The sequence below is a fragment of the Hemicordylus capensis genome, chromosome 2, assembly GCF_027244095.1.
Source record: "Hemicordylus capensis ecotype Gifberg chromosome 2, rHemCap1.1.pri, whole genome shotgun sequence".
NCBI lineage: Eukaryota > Metazoa > Chordata > Lepidosauria > Squamata > Cordylidae > Hemicordylus > Hemicordylus capensis.
In genome coordinates, this window is record NC_069658.1 from 392,357,592 (window position 1) to 392,375,672 (window position 18,081).

At 44.2% G+C, this 18,081-nt stretch overlaps 1 protein-coding gene across 21 annotated transcripts in view; it reads left to right on the forward strand.

The window, feature by feature from the left end:
* EXOC7 (exocyst complex component 7) overlaps positions 1-18,081 on the forward strand; it is an 83,962-nt gene that overhangs the window by 18,933 nt on the left and 46,948 nt on the right. For 5 of the 21 annotated variants that reach the window (XM_053295242.1, XM_053295246.1, XM_053295245.1 and 2 more), the window contains 4 exons: positions 3,550-3,609; positions 11,197-11,346; positions 13,240-13,407; positions 14,583-14,594. In XM_053295242.1, coding sequence (XP_053151217.1) covers positions 3,550-3,609; positions 11,197-11,346; positions 13,240-13,407; positions 14,583-14,594 — 390 coding nt within the window. The remainder of the gene's footprint in view (positions 1-3,549; positions 3,610-11,196; positions 11,347-13,239; positions 13,408-14,582; positions 14,595-18,081) is intronic. The other 16 variants (XM_053295262.1, XM_053295258.1, XM_053295259.1 and 13 more) reach the window with 7 other exon arrangements.

An 18,081-nucleotide genomic window follows, 5' to 3' on the forward strand; every position in this document is an offset into this window, starting at 1 on the left:
TCTTTTCCCCCTGCACCTTCTACCAACAGATTTGCGCACTGTGTTTTGCTCTCAAAATGGAGCAAAGTGCACAAGTAGCCTTGTGGAGGGAAGGGAGCAAGAGAGAAAATGATCCAGCTAGTGAAGCAGTGACAATGAGGAAAGGCTGCCACTTCTTGCTAGAAGCTCTGTCCACCTTGTTTCCTTTGCGGACCTGCAATTTAAAACAGCAATGCACACAGCAGTTATAAGGTAGCAGGACAATGAGGAAGAAGGCAGCACCGGTGAGGGAGGTGGGGCTTATGTCAGTGTCAGGGGCACCGTCATCATTAGGAGTCAGGGCTGATGTCATCTTGACTCTCTCCTCTAGTGGCAGTGGACAGCAAGCTGGCACTGCACATAGTGAAACTAGGTTTTTAGCAAGTTAATATGAGCTTATAGTGGTGACTACAGATAAGATCCAGAGTTTTGTGCAGAGGTCTGCACGAATTTTGCTGAACAGCTTATCTCACGCAATTTTCAAATGGCATTTGAAACTAACCATAAAGAAAAATTGCAGTTTGGGAGTTAAGCAGGGTGAGAAGCTGCTTCAAGGGAATGCAGCTAAATGAGTGGGTGGTGCATAGACATGGATTGTGGCCAAAGCCTATAACTCAGAACATACATAATTCCCCCTCCTTTTGCTTGCATGAAAATAATGAGGCATTATGAATTCAGTCCTTCTGCAGTCTTTGTCAGAAGGAGAAAGCACATTTCTGATCAGTCTCTTCTCAGAGCAGGGGGCAATGAATTTGACTTTCTTGTTAAAACAAATGTGTCTTTGCACAGGAATGTTTAGCTTTGGTGTTTCCACTAAAATTCCCATGGGTTTTTATTCTGTTTAATGTAATTAAGGGGTAGAATGAGGTAACTAACTTTTCGTTGATATTTTGTATGTAACTGTAGAGACCTCATTTGTATCAAGACCTGTGCAGGATTAAAATCCCATTGACCATAATGGGACTTAACTTCCAAGTGAGCATGAATACAGTTGTGCTGTTAGGCAGCTATGCATAAGTCCAATATAATTGCAGTCCAGCCAACTTATTCTTTTTGAAGTCAATGAAACTCCCCAACTTTTAAGGTCAAATATGCCAACTTGTATGCTTTGTAGCTCACAGTATTTAGTGTGAATCTTCAAAATGTTAGTTTAAAGCAGCTAGAAATCCACATGTTATAGACACTTGTGAACCTAATATGAGGTTTAGTTATGGCTTCTACAGCAAAACTACACCCCCCCCCTTGGTTTTTCTTTTTTTAATCAGGCAAGGGTACCCATCTGGACAACTTAATTTTTTCCCAAGGTCTCATCTGTTGTTTATCATTTGCAGTTAAATTCTACTGCGTACACTCTTGTGCAGTGAGCATGACATAGTCTCATTGATTTTTTTGCTTCACCAGTTTGCAACCTTCATAATCTTCTATTCCCTGGGTATTCACATCTCCCTTCTGAATGGAGGGTGGTTAATTCTGTGATATTGCCAGCAACTGCAGGATAATATGAAGAAACTTGACTGACATGAAACTCCACTTAGATCATGTAGATGTGTCGACTCTTAATGTAGCATGGTATAGTGCTTTAGGGTGTTCATTGTTCTTCACATAAATTGAAAAACTTCCAACAGCCCTGAAAGGTGGGCCGGTATTATTTTCATATTACAGACAGGTTGGGGGCGGGGAGAGGAAGAGGGGCAGAGGCTTGCTTAAAACCACCTGGAGAATTCATGGTAGAAATGAGATTCAAACCAGGGATTCACTTTGCTACATTCTAGTCATAGGATCGAAGGGCTTGAATAAATCCAGAGGCCATAGTTCAAACCTTTGCCCTGATGTAGACACCCCACTCCCGCCCCATATCTTTCCCTTTACAGATCAGTCCAGCTCCTCATTATTGTAATGTGTCAGAGGGAGAGGAAAAGGGGGAAAGGTAGCTCATGCTACAGATGCTGTGTGACTCAAAGAATCGTTGAGTAATTCTTTTGCAACCACTCTCTTGACAAAATAGTAGGGTATGGTTTATGAGGTTGATTGTGGGGGTTATTCTCATATTCAAATTATAATGTACAGAAGTTGGAAATCTGCATAGTCCACTGTCTTGAGTATTCATTTTGGGACCATAGAGATCTAGGTTCACAGTTGCTCAGATATGAATGGCCTAAAAAAATGGTCTAAAGGCACATGACGAAGATCTTCTGCTGCAGCTTTTGGCCTTGAATACTAGTTGGATAGCAGACTATCCGGAATCTATACATAAGCTGTTTTGAGCTCTATGAATGAATAGTGGGGTACCTGTGTACTCTGAGGCCAACTAAAAATTCTGAGCTTCTGTTATTTTCCAAAAAAATATTAGGGCCTATCTGATAGTGACATTATACATAAAAATCTGAGAAGAGCTGTAAAGCACTTCACTCTCATAAGCAGTTAACAATGTATTCATTGCAAACTTGTAACAGAGCCCTGAGACTGGTTTTTAATAAGAAAAGCAGCTTCTGGAAAGGGGGAATCTTGTTTACAATTAGTGTTATCTGTCCCTGAACATGCTTCAGTGCTAGTTTCATTGGCATGAGCTGGAGAGGGACGTGCAGAACCAGTTCTGTTCAACCGACCCTGGTTTGAACCAAAACGACCCTGGTTTGTATGGAACCGGTTTGGAACTGGTTTGGTGGTTCGAGGGGTATGCTTGTAAAGGGGAACCCAGTGAGGATTTAAAATATTTAAAAAACTCATTTCAGTCTTTGACTGGCTCTAGGGATGTGTGCATGGAACTGATTCCAGCGGTTTGGTCCAAATTTGAACTGAATTCAAACTGTACTGCCAGTCCGCAAGCTGGTTTGAGTCAAACTGGCCCCCAGTTCAATGGTCAAACCAATTCAGAACCGGTTTGATTAAGTTCATGGGGTATGTTTGTAAAGGGGAATCTAGTAAGGATTCCCCTTTACAAGCAAAGTGTGAAACCATGCCTTTAAAATACTTCTAATGGTGGCCGGGAGGCCACCAGCTGTTCCTTTAAACTTTGGACCAGGTCTGGCACTCCAGCGTGGCCCAAAACCAGAGCACCAGACCTGATCTGGAGTTCAGAAAAGCTGCCAGCACTGGTAGTAAGATGCCCACTTGCCACCCCACCCCCCTGGCCATCATTAGAAGTATTGTAAAGGCATGGTTTCACACTTTGCTTGTAAAGGGGAATCCTTACTAGATTCCCCTTTACAAACATACCCCATGAACTTAATCAAACCGGTTCTGAATTGGTTTGACCATTGAACTGGGGGCCAGTTTGACTCAAACCAGCTTGAGGACTGGCAGTCCAGTTTGAATTCGGTTCAAATTTGGACCAAACCGCTGGAATTGGTTCCATGCACACATCCCTAGAGCCAGTCAAAGACTGAAATGAGTTCAGAGCAAGTCAGAAATAAATGTGTAAACAATACATAAACAAGACTTCTATTAGAAAGTTTTTTGGTGCCTTCCAGACATTCTAAAGTGCCCTGCATGCTTTTCTAGCATCAGCTACTTACCTTTCTCTGTCCCCAGCAGTTCAGCAGCAGGAGCAAGAACAGCAGCAGATGATGGTATCTTCAAGTCCAGTTTGGAGTGAGTAGGGAAGGGGGCCAGCAGCAAAGTCTTGAGGTTCTCTGCTGCTGGGTGAGGGCATCTCTTAATGGGTTATCCTTCCAACATGCTCCAGAGGCAGGAGTATGTAAATTAGGTCAAAGGTCTTTAAGAGCCTAGGAAGGATGACCCAACCCAGTTCTTTTAGTCCTGCGCTAGCTCCAGACAGCTCATTTACTCCTTATTTGAGGCCTTTCTGTCTTCTTCTTTCCCTTCAGCATTTTCATTCTTTTAAAAAACCAAACTGTGTTTTCTCCTTCTCTGCTTTCCCTTGCTTCTTGCCCCTTTGATCTCCTCTGTCTTCAATGGAGCAAACAAACAGACTAAGGAACATCCTTGTTCTTGAGGAGGGGGGGAAGCATCAACAGCTTCCCCCCCCAGAATGAGAGCTCCAGGATCTTCTCTCCAGCAGTCATCCTGTGTGATGAACACCAACAAGCCTTCCTTGCTACAGACGGATGACGCCAGGGATGATTAATTGGGTCTCCCACCTTCTGGCCGTGAGACCTGATGCTGAGCTGCTCAGCGTGAAGGTGCTGCTTCTGCAGGTGGAGACTGAGCCTACAACCTACCATCTGGTCCACCCCACCTAAACAACCTTACAGTGTGGCAATTTCAGCCCTGCTTCCTTCTGTGCCCCACGATGGTGCTCCAATGCAATGGACACTGCTCACCCAAATGCAGCTGCCTCTCAGGGAATGGCGGGAACCTCCACCACCACCTGCAGGCAGAACCATGCTGCCATCGCTACCCAGGCCAGCTTGGAAGCACTAAACGCCGGGGATGAAGAACCGCCTGATGGTCAGCCTCACCACCCAACCCCTTGTGCTTCAGCCACCTTAATGGGTTTGGAAATGGCGACAAGCAACAAATAGCTGGTGAGACCTCCGCCTATCAGTCCCGCAGTCACCACCATAGACTTGTCCAGAACTCCTCTGTGATCCCCCTTCCCAGGCTTTCCCAGTGAAGTTCCTCATGTCTGGCAAGCCTTTCAAAATGCCCTGTCCCTATCATTCCAGCAGGCTAAGGAATCCAGGGCACAGAGACCCTCTTCATCACCCTCCTTGGATTCTTCCTCTGCTTCTCACAGCCCCATACCTAAGAGAGCCAAAATGAACTGGAAGCGTACAAAAAGATCAAAATCTCATGACTCTAAATTTTAAAAGTCTACTGCTGCTATTGGCAGGCACAGCTCAAAATGGTGCACACTCTCACTCCTCTGAGATTTTGTGGCATGAATATCCAGATCCGCAGCCCAGTGTTCCACCCACTACAGGCCTGGATGCTTTTCCGTCCATGCCAAATGTTATAAGAACAGCTTGTTTGGGTGCTGCAAGCACCGCCCTCTATATGATTTGGAACTGCAGGCTTGCAGTCACCATCTTGGCTACCTGGATTTGTGGGACTGTGAGCCCTCCATATGCCCATATTTGACAAACTCTCAATTAAGTCACTTAGCAGACGCCTCTTGGGGCACTTTTACCCCCAGATCAAGTATGGCATGCAACTGAAAAGTAAACCCCCCCCCCCCAAATTCCCCTCTCCATCTCACAATACAGAGAAGGATGCTAGCTGGGTCAGTTAAGGAGAAGGATTATTTCTCAAGAGAATAATCAAACTCCTCTTGTTGTTGGCACAAAGGATTAGCTGAACTAATCACCTCAAAAGTAGCTTAGATAAGGCTGTATCACTCCCTTTCCACTATCACAGTATTAATGGTCTGGCCTAGATTAGAGAAGGAGCCTGTTAGCATGAAAAACATTCCAGTTTCCACACCTAGAAGGCCTTCCTGACCCATGAGATAAGCTTTTAGCTTGCCCATTCACTCTGTCCCACACAGGTTTTTCAAACCAGTTCACTCCATTGTCTTTCAAGACTGCACACACCCATAATTGAATCATACAGTATGTATTATTACATTTTTATTTTACATTTATATCCCACTCTTCCTCCAAGGAGCCCAGAGCAATGTACTACATACTTGAGTTTCTTCTTTCTTCTTCAGTATTATTTTGTTAACCACAGATGTCAGCCCCTGCAACCAGGAGGTGTGACCCGTGTTTGGCCCGAAGGCATGTTTGTGCCTATCTTAACCCTGAGCCCCACTCAATGGCGTGCTGCATCTTCGGACCCGATGGCGAAGGAGTACGGTCGTGATGATCCTTTGATTTAAGCTTCTTTCCTGATGGCTCGGACAAGTGAGCTGAAGATTTCCTCTTCGGACTCGCACAATGGCTTCCCAGCTTTTAAAAGGGAGCTTTCCCACCCAAAGATGACTTCAGGGTTTTCGCTATCGAGGCAGTCGATATCAGAGCTTTTGACGCCCAAGGTGCAGTCGACATGGCGGGGGCTTTAGACTGTGTTTTAGCAGGACCTGGCCCGGCAGAAATGGAGGAAGTCTTCTCTGCAAGAAATGCCTCTTCCATTAGGTAAACTTTGAGCCGTGCACTGTGATTTCTCAGGGTCTGTTTGTTAAAGGTTACACAGACACTGCAATCTGTGGTATTGTGGGCCTCCCCCAGACAAAACAATCATGTCCGTCTGTGGAGGGAATTTTCCCGCGGCACTCGGTGCACCTTTTAAAGGTGGCTTTCCCCTTACCAACTTTCTTGGTTTTGCTCATCTGGCCGTGGATGAGATTAGAGTGGTCGTACAGTCCGAGTCAAAGGGGTGCTGCTAATCTTTCCAGATCTGAGGGAAACCGAAAGTGGAGTAGTTGTCCATTCTGCATTAAACCAGGGGATCCAAAATTCATCAAGGGAAGGTGGCAGCAGAAGAGTGGTCAAATATGTTCCGGTAGTTGTTTACGAAGTTCAATTGAATCTTAGTTCATCAAGTTTTGAGATGATGATAAAAGAGTGGTCAAGTACGTTCCGGTAGTCGTTTATGAGTCTTTATTTTTCCGAGGAGCAAACTGCTTCCGAGGACTGATCTGTAACGCGGTCAGCAAGAAACTGAGTAAGAGGACACCCAGCCGCTGCTAGAGGGTACTGCAGTCACATGCAGGGGCGATTAAGGGCGTCATGAGGAGCTAACAAATTCTAACCAAAGCTGATCTGCGCAGGCACAGAACCCACTATGATGAATGTCAGAACCACTACCAGATCATCAGTTACAGGTGAGCAACCTTTTTTTTTTTTTGGTTAACCACAGATGTCAGCCCCTGCAACTAGAAGGTGTGGCCTGTGTTTGGCCCGAAAGCATGTTTGTGCCTATCTTAACCCTGAGCTCCACTCAATGGTGTGCTGCTTCTTCGGACCCATTACCCACGTGTGCTTTGGCTCTGGCAATTCCATCTACCATTGCTCCAGCTTCACTCCCAACTCCTGGTTTGGACTTACCTCTTTATCCAAACCATGCACCACACTGCTTGGCAACCTTAGAGAGCTGACCTCCCCTGGATTTTCCCTGGAACTCATCACTTTCCTGGATCCCTGGCTTGCGAGTGGTACACTTGCCTCCCTTCTACCCCATCCTTCTGCTTGGCCCCTGGGGAAAAAGATCCCAGCATTCCTCATCCTGCAAGGGTGAGAGACACCCTGACAGAATTTGAAGAAGTTATACTAACAATCTCTCCCTTTCTCTCTTCCCCCGCTTTCTAAATCTGAACTCTGCATTCCAGGTCTTCTTTCTCTCTAGCAAACTGATTTAATAGCAATTTGGACCTTTAAGCTAAAAATAGAGATGCAACTCTTAAAGATATCCTAGTTGAAACTAAGGACAAAATGAAGGCCCTAACTTATGTAGAAATTACATTTCTCCCTGCAGAAATGAGCGCATTCAACCCAGAAATTATTTTCAGCCCTTTTGATCGTTTGGGACACCCTTCAGACAACAAGGCAGAGTCGCCTCTTTTCCTCGCATCAAATTCTCCATCTAGGGGTTGTGATAGACATACTAGCAGACCATCTGTTTCTTTCCTGAGAACATCTCCAGACCCTATGGGAGGCAGTTTTCTCCATCATGTCATCAAAAAGTACCTCTGCACTCCTTGGCCCAACTACTTGGATTAATGGTGGCTGACTTCGACTTGGTTCTATGGGCCCAATTCTACCTTCACCCCCTGCAGTGGTTCCTCCTTCCTGATCAGTAGACTATAGCCATGAAAACCTCAATATCTGTTCTGCCTCACTCAGTTGGTGGACCTCACTGAACCAGCAGGTCAAAAAATTCCTGGATTCTCCAAGAATTATCGTCATCACAGATGTCCGTGAACTAGGGTGGGGAGCCCATTATCTTCGCTTATCAGCCCAAGGCAATTGGACACCATAGAAGCAAGTACACAGTATCAACTGGCTGGAGCTCCAAACAATTCGCTTTGCACTCCTAGCATTCCAACACATCCTTGCTCACCAACATGTCCTTGTACGTACTTACAATACCATAGCAAAAGCTCATGCCAATCGCCGAGGGGGCACCAGAGCGAAGTCATGACATTGTGAATCAGTCTTTCTTCTCCAGTGGGAGGAAAAACATCTGGCATCTTTCATATCCAGGGGAATCTCAACTCCCTAGCTGATTGGCTCAGCCACAAAGAGATCCTCCTGGGTAAATGGTTCCTAAAATACCAAGCATTCCAACTCCTCATACAACTTCGGGACTCCTCAGGTGGATCTGTTTGTGTCTCCAAAGTCACAGACCCTGTCAGTCCACAAGAACCTCTGCATTTTCTATCCTGACTCAGTCTAATACCTGATCTGTCCTTCTGATCTAAAATTTCTTTGTATTTTCACCATTCTCAAGACATCATCTTGCTTTCCTTTTGTCTGAAGCTGGTAGACCCATCTTTAAAAAGCGTAGTACAAGGTGGATATCTGTAGGTGCTTAAATATAGATGTCCAATTCACCGCCCACCTTTTGTCCACCAGGGCTCTGTTTGTGTATTTTCTCCTGATCTCCATGGGCAAAAAGGTTTTCTCTTCAACCATTGCCAGGTGGATCAAGGCATGCATCACCCTGGCGTACGAGACTCAAAACCTTTCTTCTCCTACTCACAATCTTGCGCATTCTACCTGAACGATGACTACATTGGCAGCTTTCTCAATGAACGCCCCTCTTTAAGAAATTTGCAGAGCTACCATGTGGAAGCTTCCTTTGATATTTACCAAGCACTACAAAATCGACTCATACGCTTCTGCCCAAGCAGCATTTGGAAGACAAGTGTTGCAACAAGTTCTTCCTCCAACATAGAAATGCATGCTCCATCCCGACTCATGGGACTGTGACATGTCCCACTAAGAGATGTCCTCATCCAGCAGCAGAGAATGGAGCACTGGTTACTTACTGTGAAGGCTGCTTCTTGCTGCTAGATTTGAGGACATCAACCTGGTCTACGTCTTGGTCTACCCCAGGGAACGGATGACTTTATTCTGCCTTATGTAAATATATAAGTATTTGTTGTTCCTATGTTTGTCCACTATACAGTATATTTTCCTTCTGAAGCTATACATCTTGCTTCCTGTCTTTATTCTTCTAACTTTGCCTGATAGAACTGGGTGGGGTCATCCTTCCCAGGCTCTAAAAAGACTTTTGACCTAATTTACATAGTCTTGCTTCTGAAGCATGTGGGAAGGATAACCTACTAAGAGATGTCCTCAAATCCAGCAGCAAAAAGAAGCTTTCACGGTAAGTAACCAATGCTCTGTTCTTGGTAACAATGAGGTGAACAGATAATTAGAAAAGAGTTCAGATTCTTGGTAGATGAGAGTGGAAGTTGGAGATGAGGGAGAAAGGAGTGATTAGTATGTGTTTTGTACAGATCATGGGGGAAATGCAGCAAAAGGCGGGGCGGGCGTTAGACTTACAGGTGACTCTTGAGCAAAGGATAAAGCCTGAGTCTCCTGAATAAAAAAGGAATAACATTTTGAGAACCTTAGAATATGATTTGCCTTCGGAATCTGGTCCTGTTGCCTATATTTAAGGATTTTTCAGCTCTGGCCTGTAAACACAGGCTCTGAAATACATAGCAGGAACTCATAGCAACTGGACACAATTAGCCATTGCAGTGGCGTAGGGAGGTCAGCGAGGCCCCCAAGCCACTCCCCCTGCATGTGACATTAGACGCAGGTGGCATGGTTTTGCTCGCAAACAGGGCAGCGCGTGCAAAATTCCATCCCATAGGGATTAAAAACCTACATTCTGTGACAGATATAGAATTCTATGTTTCCACAAGGTTATGGCGTGTGCGTGTGCACGCACACACACCACCCTTCCACCTCAGAATGCACATAGCCCTCATAATACCCTAGAAAAATAGAACTTCTAGTTGGAAGGGATCTTGGAGGTCTTCTGAGCCAATCCTGTTCATTGCAGAGAATTATTACAGTGTCCCTGTTGTTGTAAACGGCAACAAAATCAAGTCGGGTATTCACAGCCCAAGATACAATCACATGAAACAATTGCTGAAGGGAGAGAAAAGATGCAATGGGTATCGTTTTATAGTGTAATAAAACTAGAGCACAAGTTGCATGAACAAATCTGAAGGAAGAAATTACTTTTATTCTCAATTTGCCACTGAAGGGGAAGCAAGTGACAAAACCAGAACTTGCCATACAATGATCCCGTTTGGGATCACTGGCACAAACACCAAAGGCTAACAAATGTAATGTGTCATCTTTATGACACAATGGACTGTTGACTGTCTGCTTTGCCATATAAGCTTATGCCATGAAAAATTAGCTAGCTTTTCATGTGCCATGAGACTTGGAGCCTTTTCTCACGATTAGTGAGAAAAGGCTCCAACCTTCAGGGGAGGAAGCCTTAAAAGCTTACCTCCCTTCTAGATGATCGAGGGCTCCTTCCTTGGTGGGTGAATCGCCCAGCCAGACAATTGCCGACTACTGGAGGGTCAGGGGCTGGGATGCGTCTTCCCACCACAAGAGTGTGGTGCATTATAAGGATTCTGCTGGAACTGGCAAGGAGGCTGCTTGCGTGTAGGTGTCATGCGGAGCAGTGCTGCACCGACACATGAGCACTAAGCCCAGTTCAAGGGTGCCCTTGCACCCATAACCCGGGCTAAGCAGCAGGCTCTCTGAGCGGGTTTGCTGCTGCACCTCCACTGGGAGCTACGTAGCTCCCGGAGGTCCACACACTCTGGCAAAACCGGGCTGGGCTTCCTTAGTCTGGTTTTCCCTGTGTCTGTGTGTGAATAGCCTCTTTGTTTTTGGTACTAGGGACTAGCGTGCCTGCCCTTTGAAATGGCTAGTAAGAATGACCTCGATGCCTAAAATGTGAACAAATTTGGCCTGAGCCCTTTGAAGGCAGTAGTCTGCATTGGTTGAAGCAGGTACAGAAAACAGTTAGATTTGAAAGTGCTCCAGCAGTTAGGTATTCCTGCTGCTACAATTAACACAGCTACTGTTCTGAAATTATGTCTCTGAAACTAATTGTGATTATTGTTGCAGTTGTACCTCTTAATGTAGGAAGTGACAGGTGTAGTGTGTTGAGATAGTTGCATTTTCAGCTATTGATTTCCTTGGCCCCTAACCTGTGAAGCTTCTCTTGCCATCTGAATTGAGCCTTACAGGCATCTGTTTGACATAGTTTGTCTTGGTTTTTCTTGTGGTGCAGGTTTTAACTGTCTGTGTGAGGACAAGCAGCTGCCTGCAGGAGCCCAGAGAGGAAACCTAAAGAAAGAGCACAGAGCTAGTTCCTGCACCAGCATAGCCTCTAGAGAGAGCTTTGTAGAACGGTCGCTCAGAGAATTAGGACACAACTGTAGTAAGTGCAGGGGAGAGCAAATTTAGAAAGCATCAGGGAGTGATACAGAATTTAAAATGTCTGCGTCTTTGCTATTTATCTAATCTATTTAATCTGGTCTTCAAAATCTGGTCTTCAAAAAATGTTCCAGGGAGGCTTACAGCACAAACAAAAACAGTGAAACAACAGCATACAAAACAAGACAATAAAACATAAAAACAGCACGTCAAATTGAAAACAAAAACAAAAAACCAGCACATAAAAAGCATAGCAGCACACTCAATTTTGTCAAGGATTAAAATTAGTCACATCTAAAATGTGGAAATTTCAGTTACCTGGGAAAATGTTTTTTGCCTGGCACTGAAATATCATCTGTATAGGTGCCAGGCAGGCCTCTCAGGGGAGTGTGTTCCAGAAGCAGGGCATTACCATCAAGAAGGCCCTCTTTCCCCCATTGCCATCTGCCACACCTCAAATGGCAAGAGCATCTGAAAGGGGGCCTCCAAAGGTAAGTGTACATACAGGCACATGTGGAGATGAGTGTTCCTTCAGGCTTTAAAAGTAAGCTTTGAATTATGCCTGGAAACTGACCAGAAGCCAGTATAGCTGTAAAAGGAATAGAAGAATATGTCCCCAGCTACTGGTTCCAGTTAGTAGCCTAGCGGCTATATTCTGAACAGTCTTCAAAGGCAGCTCCTAGTATTACAGTACATGTTGTAGCAGTCTAACCTGGAAGTTACCAGACTATGGATAACTGAGGCCAGGCTATCTTTCCAGGAAGGGTTGCAGCAAGTCCACCAGTCTAAGCTAGTAGGGATGTGCATGGAATGATATTTGCTTTGTGTTCCGAGCTCGGAATGGAATGCAAGTGCCCTGAATGTTTCATCGGAACATCTGGTTGAACCAGTTGTTCTGACAGAATGAACTCGGAATGTTCTGAGCGCCATTTTTGGACTTCAAAATGGCACTCTTCTGGTCCCTGCACACACGTGGCAACCATTTGCTTGTTTGTGCTGACCACACAAATGGCTGCTGCACTGGTCATGCTCTTTCCAGCTGCGTCAGCATGCCAACACAGGGGGTGTTATCCGCACTGGTTACTGACATGTGGCCCTTCCAGCTGGCCAGTGTCTTTTTGCTGGCTGCTTTCCTCTCCTTTGCTTGCAAGGGAAAAGCACCGAACTGGGCTGGTGAAGAAAGTGCTGGCTGGCTGGGCCCCATGTGCACAGCACTAAAAAGGGGGCAGTGAAATAGAGTGGCAGCCAGCAGCAGGGAAGGGTGTGCAAGGCATCTGGCAGCAGCAGGGAGGGATGGTGGTCCAAGTAGTCATTGCCAAGGGCTGTAGCAGCTGCTTCTGCAACACTGGGGAGGCAAAAGGATGTCCTAGGGGAAAGGCAGCAGGCATCCTGGCAACTCCCATACCCCCATGCCTCCCCTTGCTCAGTGGTGACTACACCACTTGCTGGATTTAGTAGCAAAACCTAACCTTTTAAGAGAGTGCAAGCCAATCCAGAAGAGGTTGAACACCGCCATCCCGGGCCGATGACCTATTTATCTACAGATATATTACTCTGGGAAAGCATGTTTATGTGCCGTGAAAACAATTACGTAGGGTTTTCTCTAAATTAGTTGCAAATGCATTGCAAAACTAATTGTTTCCTGTTTTATTTCTTAGATTTAAACCATGGTTAATGCAATTTTTGAACATGTGTGCCTTACTTTTTTTTAATAAGCAGGATTTTTACTAATCTCCTGGTCAAGCCCCATGCTCATATGTATAAAGTATAAGATGCTCCACATTTACGTTTTAGTGTAAAGGCTATTGCTGTGTTTCTGTCATGTTATCTTTAATATCAGTGGAATTTTGGAAGAAAAACTTGTTATGTTGCTTTATGTACACTTTTCCTCCCCTAGATTTCATGAATGTTTACTACCAGATCCGTTCCAGCCAGTTGGACCGCTCTATCAAAGGACTGAAGGAGCACTTCCGGAAAAATAGCTCTTCCTCAGGAGTCCCATACTCCCCTGCTATTCAGAACAAGAGGAAAGACACACCAACAAAAAAACCCATCAAAAGACCAGGTTAGCCCAGAATTCTAGGTGTCAGTGCCCTGTCGTTGTCCTGGAAGAGTCAAGTCTGGTCATTTCATTTGTTTTTAATCAGTATATTACTCTAGAAAAGCATTTCTCTTTGTCTTCTAACATTTAATACTATGTCAGGTCTTTCTAGAAGTTTCTGTATTGGGTAGGATGCCCAAAGAAACTTCCAGATAGCCACAAAAAGGTAAAAAAACAGGTATTTATTAGGGGTTTTTTTGGTTTTGTTTCTTTGTGGTGGATTGTGATGGAAAGTGATGGATTGAGCAACCCTCATTTCTCCACCCTGTGCTGCACAAGACTATAGGAAGCTCAGCCTGTTTCATTTCATGGGCCCCAAGGCCATGTTCACTGCATCTGTTCCTGTCGTGACTGAGACCCCTTAAAGCTCTCTGGGACTCTGCTCTATGTGCCTAGGCAGGAAGAATTTTTCTTTATGCATTCTGAACCCCCAGTCTCAGTGAGAGTGCCTTGGTCTTTTTATGGACAGATGGGCGTTGTGCTCATCAGTTAAGCACTGTGGAGAAGCTAAACTCATTAACTAAATGACTATATTTAATCTACTTTCTCACTGGCACTACTGGCTAAGGAGATGGAGGTTTTGCAAATATTCATATACACATACACATGTTGCTCACACCAGTGTGCCTGAGTGCATAAAAAGGTGAAAACTTTGTGGAACCTCACTCTGCCACCTGATGGTGATGTGGAGCCACAGTAAAATGTCAAACATTTCCCCTTGCTGAGCTGTCCACACAGTATTTATTCACCTTAAATGAGTATTCATTTAATCTTGAAGGCTTCTGGAATGTTAGCACTTTATTTGGCTTTCAAAAGATTCTCATACCAAAATGATTATCTTCAAATCTCCCCTTTCCTAAGCCATGTGCTTTAGATTCTCTTGCCATTTAGCTGCTTTCAGAGCTGATTGTCTTTATGTACAATGTACATAGTGGTTTATACTGAACAAATATAAGCATTTGCCATTCTAACTGGCAAAATGGGACTGAAAATTATAAATGCCCTTATGTATAGAAGAAGTAGACAAGTAGCAGGATTATAGAAAAGTTGAAGATTGGCATATGAGGCATGAAAATGGCATGTTGTAATTGTCATGTTTTTTTTATTTTTGTTTCTTATTATCCTTATGTGAATGACAGTCCTCATCCCAGGTAAAGTGTGTGTCTCGTCTGCAGCTTGATAGAACTTACTAAGCTTCTGTGTGCAAAGATTCCGTTGCAGGCCTATCACTGCTGCTAACAAAAGGTGTGCTTGGCATATTCCAAATGGATGTCTGCCCATGGAGGCCTGTAATGCTAGGGGGATGCGTACAGCCAGCATTATTACCATGTCTTAGAGTTCTCTCTGAAAGCTGTCAGTACAGAGAGGAGGAGGGGGAGTATGATTTGGGGCCAGAATTTCAATTGATACTTAGTGCACTGTACATGTTGATGTGCCATGGTTAGGCTGCCTGTCGGCCATCTCTTTCTCGCTTGAATGTAAACCAATCTAAAAATTTCCCTTCCAACCCTGCTACCACACTTGCTCACACATGTGTACACTACATATGTTTGCAAAATTAAATTGCAAGTTTGAATAACAAATGGACTGCAATCTGGACACTAACGTTAGGGTACCTTAGAGGAGCAAGAGGTTCCAAGAGTGTCCAGGGCAGTCTAGTGCAGTTCTTCCCATTTATAGTGCCCCTAGTATAGCTTTCATAGGTTTTTGCTCTTTGTAAAGTCCTGAAGGCAGGAAAACTTTAGGTTTCAAGGTGAACAAAGGAAGCAGATTTGAAGAGAGTATGGGGGTGGTGATGGCTATTCAGAGGAAGAACAGAACCAAAGAGTGCTAGTGTGCTGAATATGCAGTGATGTGGGACTTGAACTTGATTGCATGTTGGGGTGCTTTAATCGTTTAGAAGCTCTTTAGCCTCAGAGACTTTAACATTAAGGAACCTTTTGCTGTCAGGAACTCTGGATTCATTAAGAATGCACAAGATTGAAAGAGAAGGGTCACCTTTTGCTAGGTAGCTTTTGCACTGATTCAGTCTTTGCACAACACTCTTGCTTGATCCAAGCAGAGGTCCGCTTTTTCTCCTGGACTGTCCATTCTTTGCTTCTCTTGCTTTCTGTAAAATGTCAGTTTCCCAGAGAGGGGTGGGGTGGGGGGTTAGGCTGTCTGGTAACAGTTCTGAGGCTTACAGTGCTGTTTTTGATTATACCATACACATTTCTTTTGGGGAAAGCTCTGGGAGGAACTACAGTCCCCTGGCAGCCCCATGCTTTTTCCCAGCCACCCCTGTGTGTCTTCCTGGCATTCCTTGGACCCACCTGACTTCCCATGTGCCTGTGCTGGGAATTAAAGAACCCCCACCCCAACCACTGTACTACCTGGGGCAATTTACCTGGGGCATCAGCTGCCTCCATGTGGTGGGGGGAGGGAATGGCCCTATCAGGCCTTCCAATATTTCCGAAAGATCAACTCTAACCATTGCCTCCCACTTTGTGGACATGATAAGATTGCTAGCTATCTGAGCTGATGTGTCAGGCCTGGAATATGCTCAATCTGAACTAATGGTATGTATTTAAAATGGTAAAGCAAATCTGTGCTTCACCAGCAGTGAAGCATACCTTAAAAATAATGACAGATAATTGAGCCTTCATGATTCTTTGGCAGATAAAAAGTCTCTTAGTTTTATTATTCCCCATGAAGTATTCAGCTTTCAAAGGCAGCTCTTGAAGTGAAGTTCTAACATCTTTGTCAAAATTGTCGTCCTTGGTTTCTTTTGTTGTAATTTAATCGTCCCCTATTTTGTCTTGAATGATGAAGGAAAGAATTTTTCCATTTTCTGTGCCACAGCTTGACAAATTCATGTTAACCCCCTCCCTCCTAGTCACTTTTAAGCTTATGGTTTGTGTTCCCTGGTTCTAAAGGAAGAATATTTCAGCACTATATCCCTATTTTAATCTCCTGCAACAAATTAATATGATGCAACCCTTACCCCAAAGTCCTGGAGAGTGAGTACTGGGTGGGGGAAGTGCTGAAAGGTGTTATATTCCAGGATGCAAGTGACAGACCCATACCAAAACGTAGCTGGACCTGGGGAGAGCTTTCTTTTATATTTGAATGGTGAACCTTTTAAACATGTTTCCATCATATCTCTGCACCTTGCTTCCAGCCAGATTGCATGTTTGGAGGCCTTTCTGGCACTCCAAACAGAATCCTCTCTGAGTTGCCGAGGTATTTGAGCAGATCAAGGGAAGGTTCTAATACAATGAAATTACAAGCCTACATGCTCAGTGTCCCTAGGAACTTTGTGAATAGATTATCAAGTTGCCAGCCTAGAGCAGTTCAAAAAGTTAGACAGGTTTTTTCTTCTTGATGGGAACAAAACTGACAGGTGGGTCCCAAGCAAAGAGAGTTCTGCTGTTGGATAATGTTTACTAAAAGGCTTTGAAACCATTATGCTAGTTGCTTTTCTGTAGTAGAGGCAAAATAGTAGGATTCCATAACCCTTTTACAGAGAGATAAAAATCTGGCAACTGTTTGAGTACCTTAGAAGGGTGGAGAGTAACTTGGGCTGCAGTAACACTGTCCAAAATTTGAGGCAAATTTACTAGATGAAGAACCCTAACTGGGCTACCACCAAACAATAATTTTTTAGTCTTAACTGCATTTATAAATATCACACCATATATAGCCCAGAGGCACTCATGGTGGTGTATGTGCCTTTCCTCCTCCTTCCCCCATTTTATTTAGTCAAAAAGCCTGTGAGATGGGCTAGGCTGAGAGAGAGTGACTGGCCCAAGGTCACCCCGTGACTGTGAAGATCTGAATCCTGTCGCAGTCTAACAATCTAAACACTATACCATGTAATCCAACTGTACCACACAATTTCTAATTTGAACACGTTTTCCCTGAGGAAGTGTGAGGGAAAAATAGCTGGTGTTTCAGTAGAAGTATGTTTGGATCTAGGGTGTGCCCCCCCCCTTAAGTTAAAACATTCATCAAGACAAATAGGTCAGAATTATTTACTTTGAACTTTTATGGTGATTGCACTTCATATGGATCTTTGTATTAGTTCAGTCTCATACTGCATAATGTAACATTGCTGTTTCTAAGCTGCAGGGGCTCCTGCACATGTAAAAGGCAGCCCCGGCGGTGTTTTATGAGAGTTCACTTGCACAACTACCTAAACCAGTGTGTGTGCAGTTGCACAGTGCTGCTTCCATCGCACACAATAGAAACAGCGTGACGCAAATGATCATGTGCTGTTTTAGGTAGTTGTTTGAATGCACTCTCGCGCAACACACCTGGTGCTACCTTTTACATGTACCACAGCTCTGACGAGTTAGAAATGCTGACGTTGCTTTGTGCAGCATTTTGACCAGTGTCACTAGAAAAAATTACCAAAGAAATTTATCTGGTACCTTTTGGTTCAGAAAAAAAAAATCTTTATAAAAAGTTGAAGAATGTGGCTCTAATTAAAATTGGACTATCTGATTATGTCATTGCCTGATATATAATTGCTGAAATGTGAAAATTAACACCTAACAATTGTGTTAATATTCAATGGATTTTCATTGAACTGTGAAGGGCAAAACCGCACTTTTAGGGAGAGATTTTAAATAGCTGTTTCTTGGCCATTTCTTAGGT